Source organism: Myotis davidii, unplaced genomic scaffold (genome assembly GCF_000327345.1).
Source record: "Myotis davidii unplaced genomic scaffold, ASM32734v1 scaffold534, whole genome shotgun sequence".
NCBI lineage: Eukaryota > Metazoa > Chordata > Mammalia > Chiroptera > Vespertilionidae > Myotis > Myotis davidii.
Genome location: NW_006286678.1, coordinates 5,700,819 through 5,714,061, shown reverse-complemented (window position 1 = coordinate 5,714,061; position 13,243 = coordinate 5,700,819). Strand labels below are relative to the sequence as shown.

At 45.1% G+C, this 13,243-nt stretch overlaps 1 protein-coding gene across 12 annotated transcripts in view; it reads left to right on the top strand.

Annotated features, from left to right (window-relative positions):
* The window catches only part of UNC13B (unc-13 homolog B (C. elegans)), a 149,226-nt gene extending 143,947 nt beyond the window's left edge, over positions 1-5,279 (top strand). For 9 of the 12 annotated variants that reach the window (XM_015560546.1, XM_006758526.2, XM_006758523.2 and 6 more), the window contains 4 exons: positions 580-727; positions 3,077-3,169; positions 3,350-3,509; positions 3,674-5,279. In XM_015560546.1, coding sequence (XP_015416032.1) covers positions 580-727; positions 3,077-3,169; positions 3,350-3,509; positions 3,674-3,959 — 687 coding nt within the window. In that variant the 3' untranslated portion in view covers positions 3,960-5,279. Of the gene's footprint in view, positions 1-579; positions 728-2,214; positions 2,272-3,076; positions 3,170-3,349; positions 3,510-3,673 lie in introns of all 12 variants that reach the window. The other 3 variants (XM_006758525.2, XM_015560544.1, XM_006758519.2) reach the window with 1 other exon arrangement.
* Positions 5,280-13,243: the final 7,964 nt, after the last annotated feature.

Genomic DNA, 13,243 nt, shown 5'->3' with positions numbered 1-13,243 from the left:
CTTTCCCTTTCACCTCCCTGCATTGTGCCTACATATGCAAATTAACCGCCATTTTTGTTGGCAGTTAACTGCCATCTGAGTTGGCAGTTAATTTGCATATAGCCCTGATTAGCCAATGAAAAGGGTAGCGTCGTACACCAATTACCATTTTTCTCTTTTATTAGTGTAGATAAGGCAGGTATATGAGAACTGGGATTCAGAGCACTTGGGAGAGGTAGGTCACAGGTATAAAGTTCTCTAAGAATTCAGAGGGGATAAAAGAGCACTTCTGTCTACTCTCTGCCTGAAATGCTTCTATCTCATATCTTTGCTGTCCAGATAGATCCATCCTTCAAAACCAAAATCTAGTAAAATGGCCATCCCACCCCCCGCATCCCCGCCCACCTCCTACCAGAGACCCAAATAATACTCTTCCCCGGGGAGATGTGACTCCTGATCTTGTTTACTGAGTGACTTATTGTTCTCACCATCCTCTTCCGACATCTTCGTTGAACCTCAGGTGTCATTTCTCTGAGGACTGTTGGGGAACTGCCTCTCTGTAAGGGCATGAGGCAGTAGCAAGTACTTTTTGCTTTTCAGCAATACTTTCATGCGGGAGGCAATGGGCTGAAGAAAACCTTCCTGGAGAAGAGCCCAGATCTGCAGTCCCTACGCTATGCACTATCTCTGTACACACAGACCACAGATACACTCATCAAAACCTTTGTGCGTTCACAGACTGCCCAGGGTAAGACTAAGTGCTTTGGGTCACTGCCTCCCTTTCCTGATCTTTCTCTGCCCCTATGGAGTTAGTGTCCTCTAGCTCTTAGATCTCTCTAACAGGTACTTCTTCATAGATCCCTTCAAACTCAGACCCCAGGATTTCTTGAAGAACCCTAATATTTATCCCCACCTCATACTCAGTACCAGACAGGAGAATAACAGGGTCCTGGAAAATGTGCCTGAGATTTTTTTTCCTAGCCATTGCCTGTCCAGTGCATGTTTATTGAGCTCAAGTGGTATACCTTGTTTGGTCGGGAAAAATCTGTGAGCAAGCCTAGCGAACGAGTGATTGAGACACTCATTCATGAGGACTCATTGCTTTGGGAACCTTTGTTGGAAGTTGTCCTGGGCATAGAAAGCAAAAGACTTTCCAGATTCTCCAGCATGGACAACAAGAAGAGAGGCAGCCATAGGAGAGTTGAAGAAAGGGTGCAGATCACATACATAGCTGAGCTCCAGCCTCATGGGTGATGCTAATGCACAGGGGACCCAGGCAGCTGGTTTTCTCCTAGTGACATCCAGTCCTCAGAACCCCTCCCTGCCTCCAGTCAGGCCTATCCATAACAAAATACATCGGCATAAGCATGGCTAAATTCTGACCTTGACCTTGGAGAAGGGCCCTCCCAGGAAGGACCTTCAGGTGCATTTATTATTGTTTGTTCCAGGGAAACCTGGGCATGCTTCCTGGAACAGTGAAGCTGGTGGAGGAGGGATTGGGAAGGCTTGGGCCTTACTGAGCTGTGGATCTGGAGTGTAAAGCTGACCTGGAGGGGAAGCGGAGTCTAAGCAGTTAGACTGGACTTGATGGAAGGTGAAAAGATACACAAGACCGCAGGACTACATTTTTCACATCTGTTCTTATTTCAAGTCTAGGGTGGGAAGAAGAGGAAGCAAAAGAAGTTATGAACCTTGCTTAAGGGGACAAAGAAAACCTTTACAGAGCTGAGTACATGTAAAGATCCATAACATTAGGGAGGATCTGAGTTAATCCAGAAAGGCTTTTAAAACAAAACAAAACACAAAACAACTTTGAGCTTTAAGCTAAATATAAAGATGAGCAGAAGCTGGAATAGACAGATATGAGGTAAGAGTAGGAGTGAGGACTGCAGGGAGGATCTGAGTTTATATGTATATTTTTCTACCCATTGCGTTATTTACTTAAGAGCCTAGGAAATTAGAGCCTACAGCCTTTCTTTTTCATGCCCCATTGGGCTTAGATACCTTCACTCTCTTATGATTTGATTGATCTTTGACCCATGAAGTCTGATTTGGAGTATTCAGGCACTGACCCCAGCTTTGTTACTTCTCTCTCCATCCTGCCCCATCTCTGTGCTCCCTCAGAATATGTGTAAAGCTGCTCTGAATGGCTGTTAACTCCTTAGACCACTAACTGATTCTTCTTTCTCTGTCCTACTGCTGCTACTACCTCTTGACTTTCCTGTCCTCACTCAGTGCATGATGGGAAAGGTATTAGGTTTACTGCTAATGAGGACATTCGGCCGGAAAAGGGTATGTTATAAACCATGCAGATATGAACCTAACATTGTCTAACACTGTCACCTGTGAACTAACATGAGCTGCTTATTTTTGAAGTGGAGAAACTAGGTGTCAAAGTTCAGAAGCCCTATCCCAAGTCTCAGAGATGGGCATTGTATTCATACAGTCTGAGATGGGGTTAGCAATAGTCTGTCCTCAGAATTATCCCTTCCCTTCACCTTAGGACAAAGAAGTTTTATCTGGGTTCAGGCTACTGGTGTTTTTCAAAATGGAGTAAGGCCTCTGCTAGGGGGAACCTGCTAATGGGCCAGACATTGAGACTAGGGAGCTGTTTGTGGAGAGGTCCAAATTTGAGTAGGATAACGTCTTTCTAAGCAGAGCAGCCTCCCAAGCAGGGGCCTCCAGGAATCCAGGGATAGGTGGGAGGTTACTGCTTTTGGCTAAAAGGGACCCACATTGTTCCATTAAGACCATGGGATGGACATAGTTTCTAAAGACACAGGGTGGCAGCACTCTCCTTCTCCAATATCTGCAGCCTAGGAAATAGGAGAGGTTTGAGGAACCTGAGAGATTCCTGGTGCATTTTTAAAAGAAATTTTGCCTAATATCTTGTCAGCCTAACTTGTATTTTAATACACAGCCTCATTCTTTATCCTCTTTTATTCACTTCTCCCATGCTTACTTCCCCATGGCTATTGTGGGTGATTGCTTCTCACTTGAGGGTATAGGGTGGTGGCCTCCTAAGTCCTGTTTTATCTGGAGCAATTAGGCCTAAAATCTTCTTCAGTGGAGGATCATGTGTCCATCTGTCCCTCAGGGTCTGGTGTGGATGATCCTGTTGGAGAAGTCTCTATTCAGGTGGACTTGTTTACACATCCTGGAACTGGAGAGCACAAGGTCACAGTGAAAGGTGAGTGGCACGGACTTACAGGTCTCACACCTTTTCTTGCTCAGTGGCCTCATCAGTCAAAAGCAGAGCCTGTTAAACCCATCCCTCCAGCTTGGCCCTCTTCTACGAGGAGTGCCACCTGGGGCTCAAGAACCAGGAACACTTGGTGCAATCCCTCACAAGTTCCCTTTGTTTGGGCAGTGGTGGCTGCTAATGACCTCAGGTGGCAGACAGCGGGGATGTTCCGACCCTTTGTGGAAGTGACCATGGTTGGCCCACATCAAAGTGATAAGAAGAGGAAGTTCACAACCAAGTCAAAAAGCAACAACTGGGCCCCCAAGTACAATGAGACATTTCACTTGTAAGTTATGGGATGGGGATTTGCAGGACTGTGGGATGGGGGTGAACTGGGAGGTAAGACTTGAGAGGGGAGGGGAGGGAGGGGCTGAATGGCAACTGGGGTGAATTCAGTTGAAGATCCTCTCATTTCTGGCCTCCTACCTTCCACTTCCCCTGTGATCACAGCCTCCTAGGAAATGAAGAGGGGCCAGAAGCCTATGAATTGCAGATATGTGTGAAGGATTACTGCTTTGCCCGAGAGGATCGTGTTCTAGGGCTGGCTGTGATGCCCCTGAGGGATGTGGCAGCCAAGGGCAGCTGTGCCTGCTGGTGCCCCTTGGGCCGGAAGATCCACATGGATGAGACAGGCATGACCGTCCTCCGGATTCTGTCTCAGAGGAGCAATGACGAAGTGGCTCGAGAGTTTGTGAAGCTCAAATCGGAGTCTCGTTCCTTGGAGGAGGGGAGCTGAGCACCTGAGCTCCTGTGCCAACCACGTGGCACCAGTTCCACAAATCAGGGCCAGTGGGAGTTACTGTGTAGCCAGCTTAGGTCCTCATAGTTAAGAGGCTGACTTCTTCAGTAATAGAAATTTAAGGAAATTTTGGGGTGATGGGAGTTTGGCTTTTCACAAGAAAGGGTCATGAATCCCTGACCAGTAGGTCTGTGGTGCTAGGGGTTACTGCATAGGGAGATTTTCCATAAAGAGAGAGGGACAGACATTTCTGAGAGTGTCACCCATTCTTGGTAGACACACCTCCACCCCACACCCCATGTCTACCCCTCTCCATACTGCACCTTATCCAGTTGGACCCCTATGCACCAATCACTAGAAGAACAAGTTTAGAGGGTCCGGAGCTTGTGCCTGGTTAGCTAAGTAGTCAGTTGAGCCTATAGGTATCACTGAGTCCTATAGTCTGGATTGAAGTATAGCCAGGGCTGGAGCACACAGAATAGAATTCACACTGTCCCTTGAGCAGAATCCACTGGTTTTGTGTGCCTCCAGTGAGAAAAAGGCTTTGAAACTGAACAAGATACCTCTAGAAATGAGCTCTGTTAATCCCTTACCCAGTTCATATCTGTCGTGAACAGGAGCAGGTTCATATGGTGCTTCAGAGCCTTGAGCAGAATATTCTTTGGAACCCAAGTACCAGAGGCTACTTTCCCAGGAGTCCCTCTACCTCACTCCTGTAGGAAGGGAAGTGATGCTTCAGGACATGAGAGGCTGTTCTTGTGTGTATGCATCTGAGGACTAGTTGAAGGATCCAGGAGAAAGGACTGTATTTCCTTCTTGGGTAGGCCCCGAACAAAGCCAAAAATTTTTGGAAATTAGTCTAGAAGGAGTTCTCCTCACTTATGGTCACTGCCCTCTGGCTGTCCTCCCCCTTGTAGAAAGAATCTAGCCTTTGACTTCACTCCTGTCATTAGGTCAGCTGTGTCCCCCTCATAGATAGTCAGCCCCCTGGAAGAAACTTGGCCTATGATCCCTCTATACAGACCGGATGGAGGAGGGCCTCGACACTCCCTGGGAGGTTAGAGACAAACTCTTGCAAGGGGTCATGTGGGCTTCCCAGGCCTTTGCACAGAGAAATAACATGGTCCTTTAATATCCTTGGGAGCAGCTTCCTGGACTTCCTTCCTGGACTTTCTGAGGACTCTGCATTGACCACAGCTGTACTGGTCATTACATTAAACAAGAAATTAAGCATATTTGCTGTTGTTAATTATTGTATGTGCCATTGTTACAGGAGATTATTGGCTAGTCTGTAATAAATTATCTTATAGCAGCCTTTGGGGTCTTATAATTCTTCTAAAGTGTGGAAAGTGGTAGAAATGTCTATCCTATATAATGGCATATTTTGGACCAGTGGACTTTGCTGCTCTTCCCACCCCCTCCCCAAACCTACATCTCACTCACTCCTGCCCCTGCAAGTGGTGGATAAGCACCAAGCAGTAAAGCAGCCAATGTGCTAGCATCTTGGCCTTAACCTGAGACCAAACAGTCCAGTTAACAAAAGCATGAGACCCAGGGCATAAGCTTCCTGCAAAAGGCCCAGAAAATAGGAGATGACATGTGTGAAAACTAGTCCATGCTCTATCTTCCCTTTTCTAGAATCACGAGGCTTTCCTTCTAGGACAGACACAGCCTGGGCCATAAGGACAAGGCAAGGGCCTCCTGGGGTGAGATGTGTCTCCAGAGGTTGGGGAGGGTTGAGGCTGTGTGTGCAGGACAGAGGTGTAGGCCTAGGAATTTTAAGGATAAAGTCTACTCCAGGGGTGGGCAAACTTTTTGACTCGAGGGCCACAATGGGTTCTTAAACTGGACCGGAGGGCCGGAACAAAAGCATGGATGGAGTGTTTGTGTGAACTAATATAAATTCAAAGTAAACATCATTACATAAAAGGGTACGGTCTTTTTTTTCAATAGTTTTATTCATTTCAAACGGGCCGGATCCGGTAGTTTGCCCACAGCTGGTCTACTCTCAACAGGGAAGAAAGAAGGTAAAAGTGAGGCCTCCTGGCATGGGAATCAGAGAAAGTGCTCATCTACTCTCAACTTGCACTGGTCACCACTTACAGAGTGGCACCCAAAGGGCACCCATTTATCCATTTACCTCATAGAGCAGGCCCCCAGCTAAGGCACATTAACTCAGGGAGTTATGTCTACTTTTCCAGCATTATCCAAATTCTCTGAAAAGGGGGCTACCTAGAGCCTCCCAGTTTCTTATTTCCATTTGCTTGCTAAATAAATCCTTACAATTCAGTTGCCCAGTCATTTTTAAACTTCTTCCTTTCCCAAACCAGTTGCCTATCATTTTTGCCTCAAACTTACCTTTTGGGCTTTTGTTTTGTTTTGTGAAGCCCAAATTTATTTTTATTTAAAAATGCTCAAGAGACTTTAAAAAGGCCCAAAAGCCCAAAGGCGTTTAATTTAAGATCATCCTGACTTGGTGTCTGTTTCTCTTTTGTGAGGCATCAATTTGATCCTCCTCAATGAGACACATCAGTAATTCTAGTCGGATTGTGGTGACATCTTGTGACTCCCAGTATCGGTCATATATGGCCTTCAGGTTATGAACGATGAGAAATGTAATACCAGAAATATTCACGAGACGTCTGTAGATTTTACTTGAATATCCTTTCTGAATTATTCATCGCCACCAGGCCCAATGATGATCAATTTGAGTAGCGGACATCATGATGAGTGTCACCTGCAAAGACTGGTATTAAATGCAGCTTTTTCAGAAAGAAACCAGCAAACACCCTTCAAGATGAAACACCTCAAACTTACCTTTTGAATTCATTGTCTCACCTCAGTTACAATACCACAAGTGGCCTGGCGGGCATGGTTCAGTGGTTGAACATGGACCTATGAACCAGGAGGTCACGGTTCAATTCCTGGTCAGGGTACATGCCCAGGTTGTGGGCTTCATCCCCAGTAGGGGGCATGCAGGAGGAGCCTGATCAATGTTTCTATCTCCTCCTTTCCTCTCTGAAATCAATGAAAATATATTTTAAAAGCAAAAACAAACAAACAAACAAAAAACCCCTCACAATACCAAAAGTGGAGTAGTGGCTTGTAGTTCTTATCTGGATTACTGCTGATCATCTGCCTCCATTCTGCCCCTGCCCTCTTCACACACTTTGGTCTCTTTCTTGTTAAGCTATTCAGTAGTTACCTATCATAGTCTTTAGGCTGAAATTCCAAGACCCTTCAGGACAAGGGCAGGCACCCCTCACCGTCCTGTGGCTATTCTAAAGCACTTTCTTTGCAGTGGGGAAGAGGGGGAGGCTCCCCCATGCTCTCCTACCCTCCCCTGCCGCTCACCCCCTCCCCTCCTCCCCGCCACACACACACTGCACTCCTATCCCTTACTGGAATATCCGCAGCCTTTTCCAATGCCTTCTGGGGTCTGACATCCTGACTTCCTTTAGGACCCAGCCAGTCCTGGACACCCTCCCCACAGTACTCTACATTGTTATAATGTACTCGGTCTGCCTGCTCCCCATCAGCCTGAATCTATCCAAAGGCAGGGTCTGAGTATTTCATCTCCCTTCCCCATCTGCCAGGACAGAGAGGATGCCTAGGCACTTCAACATCCAGGCCTGCAGGGCTCCTTTGGAAAGCCAGGGAACGAGGGGGCGTGGTCGGAGGCGGGGCTTGTGAGGAGGGGCGTGGTCGGAGGCGGGGCCTTGGGGCTCCGCAGCGCGCCTGCGCAGGAAGGTGCGTTAAGATGGACGTCGCTGGAATGGACGTCTGCGTGGCGACGGTGAGCAAGAGGTGCCCGAAGGTGGCTCTGGAGAGGAGGTTATGGCCTTCTCCTTCCCAACGTTGAAGACTATCCCCATACTACCCGACATCCGTCCCCCTCTGTGTCCTTTTCAGTATCTGTCCGTCCCCGGACTGTAGTAAATCGTTCTCCCAGTCCTCGCGGTTACTTCCCTTCCCTCTACTTGAATCTACGGGTTTTCCAGACACTCTAGGGCAGTGGTTCTCAACCTTGGCTGCATATCTGAATCACCTGGGAGTCTTTTTAAAATCCTGATTTCTGGGCTCCATCCTTCGGAAATTCTGTTTCTTTGTTATGGGGTGGGGCCACAACGTTAGTAACAAAGAAACAGAATTTCCCGAGGATGAGGCCCAGAAATCAGGATTTTAAAAAGATTCCCAGGTGATTTTAATGTGCAGCCAAGGTTGAGAACCACTGCTCTAGGGGAAATGTCCAGATGCCTAGCAAAGGGGATCTTTATCCCACATATGCCGCCCACGGGGCACCCATATATCCAGTCACCTCACAGAGCCGGCCCCCAGCTAAGAAGGCACATCAACTCAGGGAGTCTAGTCTGCTTCTCCAGCACTATCCACATTCTCTGGGAAGGCATAAATCTTATGTCATATTTGACTCGAAAGTGGTACATGTGTTGTAATTTCTCATAGGGCAGGGGACCTACTTCATAGGAAAAGTCAAACTCTGGCTACTCATGGTTAATAGGCTTGCATATTTGACTTAGTAGCCAATTTTTAAAAAACAGATAATCACGTCTTAAAATGCAGATTTTTAGCTTTCTGAAAAAATTGAAGGATCTGTTAACTCTTAGTTCACATTCTCACAAAGTGACAGGGGGTTGGAACTGAGAAGCAACTGGTAAGTTAGTTTACTGCAGCTCATTATAGACTCTATTACTCCTTATTTTCTGATTTGTACTAAGCTTTACAATTATTTGCCTGTTACTGGTAGGCATTTGTGTTTGTGACCCTTGATGTAGGACTTAATATCTGAATGGATACTTTGAGCTCTTGATGGAAACTGATATACAAAGAGGTTGGAGTGTTTAGGTTGTCCTTTGGTTTCTGTAATGCTCTGATTAGGACCAGAGATCCCAGTCGCTAAAACCCAAGGTGAAATCTGAACTAAAGTCGTTTGTTTTTAAATAAGAGAATTCAACCAAAATATCTGTAGGTTGTTCCCTGGTGCATTTGATCTTGAAGAAATCCACCGTGTTAACGCCTCTCTGATGAGGTCAGGGCAAAGTATTCCGTTTTGAATACTTGGTTATAAAAAGGGCCAGGCTCTGGTCTATTCTGAAAGTGATGTCTCAGCGGTGCTGTCTCTGTGCCAAAACACACAGATGGTAACCCTCTTCTCTGAGGGAATAACAGGTCTCCTGATGTCAAGAGTGGGAGTGTTCTTCAGGTTGTATATAGTCAGAAGTAGAACAGGACCTTTCACAGTGGGTTTTTAAAGAAGCAAAAATCATTTCTTTGAGCATAAGTGTATGACCCACGTACTCATTGTGAATATTTAGGTTAGCTCCCTGAATGAATCTGCCATACCCAGAAGCAGAATGGTAAAGCTGAAGAAATAACACGGCATAGTGGAGGTGGCATAATACTGTGAATACTGACCTCAGCTCTGCTACATACTAGTCAGGGATCCTTGATGGTTAATTTCTCAGAGGCTGTTTTGTGCATCTAGTAAATAGAGCAATAATTCCTGCCATATTTACCCCAGAGGGATCAATCAAATGTGCCCATTAAATGTGAAAGCACTTTGAAAACTACATTTTCTCTAAGTGTATAAGGCATTATTATTATTAATGACATTCTGGGTGCTGATTAACTTTCAAGGTATTTGTCTTGCTGCTTCCAGCTTCAAAATCAAGGAATATTTTGCTGAGTACATCCTATGTTCCAGGTGCTCATCTAGGCATGGAGCCTAGCATTGAACAAAACAAAAACCCCTGTATAAATTTAGGAGTGAGTCATCAGCATAGTGAGTGTCTACTAAGTACCCAGTGCAGTATAATAGCATGGTATAGTAGGAAGAATCTAGATTATGGATTTAAGTCTGCCTCTAATATAGCTGTGAGAGACTCCCTGTGTGAGACTGAACTTCCCCATCTGTAAAATAAAGAGGTTATACAGGGTAAACTGTAAGGTTCATTCCAGATAAAATGCGTTTCTGTAGAGGTTCTAATTGCTAAAGCTCCTTACCCATAAGGAGTTAGTGTACTGCTGGGATGGTCAGACTGACAAAACTGAACAGTGATAGAACTTCAAGGACAACAGAGTGCTGATGTCACACTAGCTTCAGCACAATGGTGGTTACAACAGGATTTCTCTGTAGGTAATGGAGCATATAAAAAGATTTCCTGGATGACCAGCTAGACCCAGATGGCTGGGAAGCTTTGGATTAGAGGAAAGGAAGGAGACTCTATTGCAGATATTGGAAATTGAATTAATTGAAGTGAAAAGGAGAAGGACATGCCATTCATTGTTGTCCTAGTATCTAAGGCAGAATCCTTGCAGAAAAACGATTGCATTCAAATATGTTTAACTGTTGGCGTTGGTGGTATAGTGGTGAGCATAGCTGCCTTCCAAATATGTTTAACTGAAAAGAGTTTAACCAAAGGGCTATTTACAGAGGTATAGTCATTATTAAAAATAACTAGAATGGAATGGTGAGACACAACAGTGGCAAATCAGTAGCACTCCTCAGCCTGAAGGGAACGAGGAGAGAGTGTTGTGACCCAGAGCCTAGCTAGAGCTATAGTCTGAAAGAGCTATGGCCGTAAGTGCTAAGCAGCCACTGTAAGAATTTAACGAGGCAGAGATGCAGAAAAACAAATGCCCTAACCTTTCTTCCTGTCCTCCAGACTTCAGCTAGTACTTCCCATTGGTAAAACCCAACAGAAGCCCAGGGACAAGGTAGTCTGGGTGATGTAATTCATAGAGGTCAGCTTCCCAGAATAGCACAGAGGGAGTTAAGCAGGAGACGACAGCAAACACAGTATCAAGGGAAGGAAAAGTCACCACTATGCGCTTTTCCCTCTCTGTTTAAATTCAAGATCTACTCTAAGACTTAGTCTCCTTAGCTGTGAAGTGAGGATAGTAAAGCCTTTGTCCCAAGGTGATTGTGAGGGTTCCTATATGAGATATGAAGGTGCCCAGCACAAGGCCTGATACATATTAGAGGCTCAATATATCTTAGTCCCTTTCTTCCTTTCTGAACATGCCTAAATGACTCCTTGGCTGAAATACATTTTCCAGTCAAGGTCTCAAAGTGTGGTTGGAACTGAGTTAATGAAGTTAGAATAGTAGGAGGTGAAGTCACAACATGTAGGTCCCTCTGGCCCAGGGGTGGGCAAACTTTTTGACTCAAGGGCCACAATGGGTTCTTAAACTGGACCGGAGGGCCGGAACAAAAGCATGGCTGGAGTGTTTGTGTGAACTAATATAAATTCAAAGTAAACATCATTACATAAAAGGGTACAGTCTTTTTTTTTTTTAGTTTTATTCATTTCAAACGTGCCAGATCCGGCCTGCGGGCCCGTAGTTTGCCCACAGCTGCTCTGGCCTATTGTAATGAGTGGCTTTTAACAGGTGTAAGGTAAGAAGTCATTGGAAAGTTCTTCAGGATAGTGTGACTTCTGACATCAGGGTTCCTATCATTCACTTGTGTGTTCATTCAAAAATATTTATTTAGAACATACCACATGCTAGGCACTGTTTTAGGCACTGGAGATGCGTTGATATATAGTCCCTACCCTTGAAGACAATGTGGTCTTATGAAGGAGACAGACAATTTCAATTTCAGATATAAATGTTAAGATAGGAGTGAACATAGATTGTACCATGGGAGCTCATAGTAAGGACACCTGACCCATCCTTCAAAGGCATCCGAGCCCTAAATGGTTTGGCTCAGTGGATAGAGCGTCGGCCTGTGGACTGAAGGGTCCCGGGTTCGATTCCGGTCAGGGGCATGTACCTTGGTTGCGGGCACATCCCTAGTGGGAGGTGTGCAGGAGGCAGCTGATTGGTGTTTCTCTCTCGTCGATGTTTCTGGCTCTCTATCTCTCTCCCTTCCTCTCTGTAAAAAATCAATAAAATATTTTTTAAAAAGGCATCTGAAGAAGACAATGTAAGCTTAATATTATCCAATAGCACTTAACCAGGTCTAAACAGAGGAAAATGGAGTTCTAGCATTTGGAGTAGTATGTGCACTTGGAATAAATAAATAAAAAGGTGGTGGTGTGCTGGGAATTACAGGTATTTTATATTTACTAGACAGTTTGCTTTGAGCAGGAGGATGGTGAGCAATAAGACTAGTAAAGTAGGCACGGACATGCTCCCAGGAACAAGCTGGAATTACAACTGAAATACAGAAAGGCTTCCTGAATAATCAATGGAAAACTAAACAGGAGAGAACCCTGATACCCAAGGACCAAAGGTGGAGACCTCGTAGAGACTTGTAGGAGGGCAGAGGCATGTAAGGGCTGGCCGTACTCTCTCAAAGGGCCAATGCACAAAATTCCCTGTGGAGCCACCCATCTTGTGCTCTGGCAGAGGGGGGGTGAAGAGAATTGGAGCTGTGAGAGAGAACCCAGGACTGGGGACTCAGGGAATAGAGCTCAGAAGGCAGACACCCCAAGTTTCCTGAGCTGAGTCATTCCCTCACACAACAGAGGACATCTTTCCCACATAGACATCTGCCTTGCCTGGGAGAAGACAGTGGACACACCCTACTGGAAAACACCTTGCCCTGAGGCCACTTAAGAGATTATAAGTAACAGCCTCCAGGTAGAAGCAACTGCCCCACCCTGTTGAAAAAAAACACTTGCCATACCTGAGGACGATTGCCTGGGGGCAGATCAAGTTGGAATCCTATTAGTCTGTAGACAGAGGCAATCGCTGGAGGCTTTGTCTTTGCCTGATCTAATTAGTCAGAAACATCCTTTAACACTGTCCTGCACTAGAGATTGAGCCGTATAGAGCAGTGATGGTGAACCTATGACACGCATGTCAGAGGTGACACGCGAACTCACTTTTTTGGTTGATTTTTCTTTGTTAAATGGCATTTAAATATATAAAATAAATATCAAAAATATAAGTCTTTGTTTTACTATGGTTGCAAATATCAAAAAATTTCTATATGTGACATGGCACCAGAGTTAAGTTAGGGTTTTTCAAAATGCTGACACGCAGAGCTCAAAAGATTCGCCATCACTGGTATAGAGGATCTACCTAAAACGTCACAAACCCAAACAGACAACCAAATGAAACAAAAACCCCCAAATGAAAGAACCAGCAAATTCTCCAGAAGAAGAGATAATGAAGCAGAGATAAGAAATTTATCTGAAACAGAGTTCAGATTAATGATGTTAAAAATGCTCAACAGTATGAAAAAAGATATAGTAACTATGAAAAAAGAACAGTCTGCGATAAAGAATGACATAACACAAATAACACATTGG